Genomic DNA, 5,420 nt, shown 5'->3' with positions numbered 1-5,420 from the left:
CGGGCACCCCAAATTTTTTTCCAGTCATTTTAATCAACTAATCATTAGCTTTGCGTGAGAAGTCTGATCTGATTTCTATGTTTGAAAATTGAATAAATAAAAAGAAATAGCAGCTGCACTGTAGTCTTTTCCATTTGGCAGTTTGATAGCCGTGGCAAGCAATTTGGTTCCAATATTTTAAAAAAAGATTTAGCTGTCTGTCAAAATCAAACTTAAAAAGTTTATTTGTGCCCGACACAAGTATTGACTGTAGTTTGAGGCGTGTTTTCGTGAGTCTGGGCTCACAAAGAGTTTACAATAACTTGGAATGCGTTCTTGTAATAAGCATTAAATAACGCTAAAATGGGACATTTTTAATGCCTCACTGCTCCTTAACAAGCATGGGCACCCCCCTTTTTTATTTTATAATTTAAGTTCTCATATGATAAATATTCATTGGACAGAGTTTGAACGAAAATCCATGTGCAGTTTTATTTCAGGGGAATTACTTTCAGAGGGGTTACCTTAGTTAGAGGACCTATATCGGGGATTCACTCTCTTAGGTTTCGAGTATATTGATTTAGGTAACGGATATTGACGTCATTTCATTAGTTCCTTCTTACTGCACTAATATGTAACCAATAGCTTTGATGTGTTTGTTGCCATTATCTGGTGACCATAAAGCTTCGTTTCCACAGGTGTTGGAGTCATCAGGATACCCTCCTGTACCAAACCCCAATCTGGAATCACAACTCGAGCAGTCATTTTGCTCGTTACTAATGATACCTATTCTTGCTATGGATTCACCGCTTTGGGCAGTCCCAACATTGAATCCTTCCTTGTTACAGTAGTGCTGCAAAGAGGCCTGTGAACCAATCAGAGTCTTCCAAGTGTTACGACCCAGTGAGGTGGCGCGGTATTGCCCGTCAGCGAGTACTGAGTACAGAGAGTTGGCCTGCTTGTTGATGACAATGAACTTGATCTGTTGGCCGATCTTCATACCAAGACAGATCTTGGAGAAGGATGTGTTCCAATAGGTCGGTAACTTGGTCTCTTGTGAGTCAAACCCAGTCTCCCCTCCAGGAAGGTTGTATTCGCTTTTATCATTCCAGTAAGACGAGTTATAATGAAATGTACTCTGAGGAGAAAAAGTATAAATGTTCTGTTCATTTTAAAATATAAAATGCCTCTCGTATATAAAGAATGATGCTCATTTAATCATCTAACTTTGGAATTCTTACAGAGTACTGTTTCGGTGACTTCGTAAACATAATGTTTTGTTGTAAACAATTTTCTGGTCCAAACGAATCCGCAAAACCAAAGGATTGCGTGAAACATCAAACATTATGTTGAGAATCTCGACTAACTGAGCTGAGCTACTTCTGCTAAATCCCACCAAGAATAGCGAGTTCATTTCATTCCATCTAAAAGAAGCCATTTAAGTTTTACAGATAATGATTCTTGGCTTGTACGAGTAGAGAGGTGAATGTGATACCTTGTTTCCGTCAATCTTCATGACCGGTGTCCATCCCCCATCTCCACATCCAAAATCTCCCATGTGACAGAGAACAGCAGTTGGTTTTGAGTCTATGTGGAGCGTAACCAGCTGACTCACGCTGGACCTGTTTGATGTGAAAAATAATAAAAGTTATTGAATTGAAGAAACTTGAGATTGAGTTGAAATAAATGTTCACTGGTTTCAACACTGCTCACTTGTTAGTATAATATTTAGAGCTTAAATACATAGTTTGCTTGTTTTGTCTGAGAAATCGTCTGAATATGACGGCGGCAATACAGCTTCTAAGTTCATTTATCTGAACTTGAAGTCGATAAAGGGAGCGAGTTAGTTACGCTGATGTTTAAATCGTTAGTCCTTCCATAGTTAAAAGAGGGGAATGGTTATGAAAAACGACAAAGTTCTTTGTTGTATGTTTTTGTTCACTTTTTTGGCCTTGGCCGTGCAAAAAACGCAATAGTTGTTTACTCCGTACTGAGGAACTAACCAATAGAAACGTGTTGGTTACGTAGTTCACTCATAGTGTATGAGCGCAAAACAAAAGATTATGTACGGTCGTGGACTTTCCAACATAAATCTTGGCATCTCTGTTTGCTCCTTTGATGTTTGCTGGGCTTCATAACCAGTCCCCTCTATTAACTATGGTCCTTCGTCTAAAAAAACGTAGAAAAATTATGGTTATGAAAAACGACAAAGTTCTTTGTTGTATGTTTTTGCTCACTTTTTTGGCCTTGACCGTGCAAAAAACACAATAGTTGTTCACTCTGTGCCGAGGAACTAACCAACAGAAACGTGTTGGTTAAGTACTTCATTCATAGTGTATGAGCGCAAAACAAAAGATTATGTACGGTCGTGGACTTTCCAACATAAATCTTGGCATCTCTGTTTGCTCCTTTGATGTTTGCTGGGGTTCATAACCAGTCCCCTCTATTAACTATGGTCCTTCGTCTAAAAAACGTATTATTATTATATAGCCGTGTCTCGCAAGGACCGGAAACTGTCAAATTCACGCGGTGCGAATATGATTGGCTTAAATCGATAGTGACCGCAGTCTAGATTTTCCCTTCTAGACCGGTATCTAGATCATTCTACCTTTTGTTTTCGTCCTGAGAAAGTTGCAAACAATAAATACAAAATCATTTGCTTGATAGGTGGCCACATTTTGTGAAATCTGGTTTGTTTTTAGGGCTGTTTTCAAAGTTTACCTCAACGCTCTAATTAGGAACAGTTAACAGTTAGGTTTAAAACGTAGTGCTTAACAACCACTTTCAATTTCCATCGTTGTTACTTGACAAGAAAATAACTTAATCGTGATTGGCTGAGAACGGGCCAATCTATCGCAAACTTTTAATTTGCCCCGCAGGAGTGGAGATAAACGCGCGCGAGTTACTGAGAACTTTTCTTAGTCATATAATAAATAAGTAATGATATGAAAGCTTGAGTAATCAGAAGGATTTACTCTAGCTACTCGTGATATATTTCAAAATTCTTACAAACTGCATTCGCCTGAAGGCTCGCACAATTTTGAGAGAATTTTCGAATCACTCGTAGTGTAAATGCTTAATTGAACACGCATTCATACGGTTAGCTAGAATGGAAATAAGGAAAATAAGAACTAAAATAAGGACTCTTGACCAAAGGTAATTACAAGAACTTCTTTAAAATGTCTAACATTTAAAATTTTGGCTTACTTGTACACGTTGTACAGTTCTTTGCATGACGTCACAGCTGCAAACAAAAAGTATGATATTTAATTATTAGAACGAATGATGCTTACTAGTTGGTTCCCATATCAGGCAAATGATTGCTACGATCACTGAAAAAAGTTCAGCTGATCATTGCGGGGACCATATGGAAACAATTCTCTGGCAAACGTAGCGATCGTTGGTTGATCCAGGTTCTCTCAGACAGTATTTTTATTCTGCAGCGATTGAAGCGGTCATATGCACACTGGTAGTCGGATGTAGTCGTTCAACCAATTCTGGAGCAATGTCAACGTTCGTAGCTATCGCATGGAGGTGACCACCTTAAAACAGTACAAATGAAACAATTCTAATTGAATAAAGTTGGCAGTCTACCTTTCTCACAATATTCGCCAATGAATCCTTTATCACAATCGCATTCAAAGGTGTCATACTTGTAATTCGTCACACAGGTACCTCCGTTTTGACACGGCATGGAAGAACATGGTGACTAAAATAAGAAGAAATAATTCATGGTTAAAAAAGAAACTTGGTTTGATGATTTGGAGTAAAGTAGTAATGTCAATGTGGTTAAGAAACCTATGTATCAGAAACCAGGCCCTACCATAGTGAAAAAGTGATGCGAAGTCATGTTTTCATTGTACTCTCTGAAGTTTCTGTACTTATCACAAGACAGCAGATCGCACCAAAGTTTTCCATCTTCTCCTTTGGAGGCGCCCAAGTTAAAAGAAAGGCACGAGGGACTACTGAGGCATTCAAAGATGCAATCAAAGATGTCGTACACGGTAAATGTTCCAACTCGAGTCACATTCAGATAATGGAACTCGTCCTTTAAGAACTGACGCTGTTGAAAAGTCTGACTGATAGAAGTGCCATCTGGTTGAAAAGCATTTGTTCCTGGGGAAAGAACGATAATATATGTGTATTATTACGAGCAAACAAGTGAATAAAGCTCACATCACATTCGTTGTTTTATCCGGCCCTAAAAGCGCGCTATCTGAAAACTATCATAAACGCAGATTACCTGAGTAATTAGTCTACAAATCATTAAAATTTAGGACAATTCAAAAGCTTTGTTACCAGTTTGAGCGGAGTAAAGCTTTCAGGTATATAGAAAAGCATCTTGCTGTCGAATTTTAAAACATACACGACAGTGGTAAAATAGAAATCATTTAGGTTTTAACTATAAATTAAGGAACTTAATTATTTTAATGGCAGAAGCTGGCAGATAACTGGCTGAAGAAAAGTCGACTCATGTGACAAATGTTAACTACTATGGAATGCTCTTGTCAACATGTATTTATCTTGGGAAGTAATATTTTAGTCGTTTGTGGTTTTTTCCCCCAATTTTTTAAAACAATGTGTTTCCTACAGTGTACCTAAGTTTTGACTATTATCAGGATTCACCCACGGTTCAGAGTTTTCAGGTTACAATATTAAACTCACTTAATTTTGTTTTGCGGTTGGTAAGTAAAAATGTAACAATGTAAAATTTGCGTTCTTTCTCAACTTGGCCGTATTAAGCCTGATGCTGCCTTTGCTCTCAAGTGCAGCCTGGCTGGCTGCCTTCCTGCCTGCTTCTCGAAGCGCAGTTTCAGTTTCTATCGCGCGCCTCGAAGCATTTAGTCTAGATTTAATTTTGTAGCATTTTGCTTTCGTCCGAGCCGAAAGAAAAGTTACCTTAAAACTAATGGGAGTCTTTAACTTATAAGCAGATGTGGAGTAATAACCCCAGAAGAAATATAAACTGAACACACTCCAGTAGATGGAAGGTAGAAGAATCCTTATGAATGCAGTTTTAACGTAACATGAATTCGTTCATTTGTTTCACGAATAACCTTTCTAGGTGAGTCATTGTGTAGCCCGCGAATCGAGAAGAGCTCCTCGGCAGGCGAGTCACCTCGCCTCCAAGCATGTATGGAATGGTTCTGCCAAACGTAAATACCAAATGTTTTGACGCGCGATGGTTTGTATTTAATGGTTTACACTCTGTATTGATCCTAAACGAAAGTCGAGCGTTTGAACGGAGAGCGGTCTCGTGGTTGTTTAGTTTTAGACAGAACAGTTTACTCTAGATCTCATGAAATACAACTGTCAATCATTCGTAAGCGAAACTGCAGCGATAGCAATACTCATTCAACTTTATGAAAAATCTTGATAGTCGCTTATACATCGGAAATCGTAATCAAACGTCAACATTGCATGTTCCGAAAGACTCGGCC

General features: G+C 38.5%; 1 protein-coding gene across 1 annotated transcript in view; it reads right to left on the bottom strand.

Annotated features, from left to right (window-relative positions):
- The window catches only part of LOC149110096 (putative skeletal organic matrix protein 5), a 7,148-nt gene extending 3,929 nt beyond the window's left edge, over positions 1 to 3,219 (bottom strand). Inside the window, exons 1-3 of the mRNA XM_089292122.1 lie at positions 3,187 to 3,219; positions 1,475 to 1,601; positions 1 to 1,117 (exon numbers count right to left, since the gene is read on the bottom strand). The exon at positions 1 to 1,117 is cut by the window's left edge and continues 3,929 nt beyond it. Of these exons, the coding sequence (XP_089148248.1) occupies positions 599 to 1,117; positions 1,475 to 1,537 (582 nt within the window). The 5' untranslated portion in view covers positions 1,538 to 1,601; positions 3,187 to 3,219 and the 3' untranslated portion in view covers positions 1 to 598. The remainder of the gene's footprint in view (positions 1,118 to 1,474; positions 1,602 to 3,186) is intronic.
- Between the last annotated feature and the right edge of the window lie 2,201 nt (positions 3,220 to 5,420).

This window comes from Orbicella faveolata, unplaced genomic scaffold, assembly GCF_042242905.1.
Source record: "Orbicella faveolata isolate gen_17 unplaced genomic scaffold, um_ofav_v1 contig_24, whole genome shotgun sequence".
NCBI classification, from domain to species: domain Eukaryota; kingdom Metazoa; phylum Cnidaria; class Anthozoa; order Scleractinia; family Merulinidae; genus Orbicella; species Orbicella faveolata.
The sequence above is the reverse complement of the archived record's forward strand: the minus strand, read 5'-3'. Positions and strand labels throughout refer to the sequence as shown.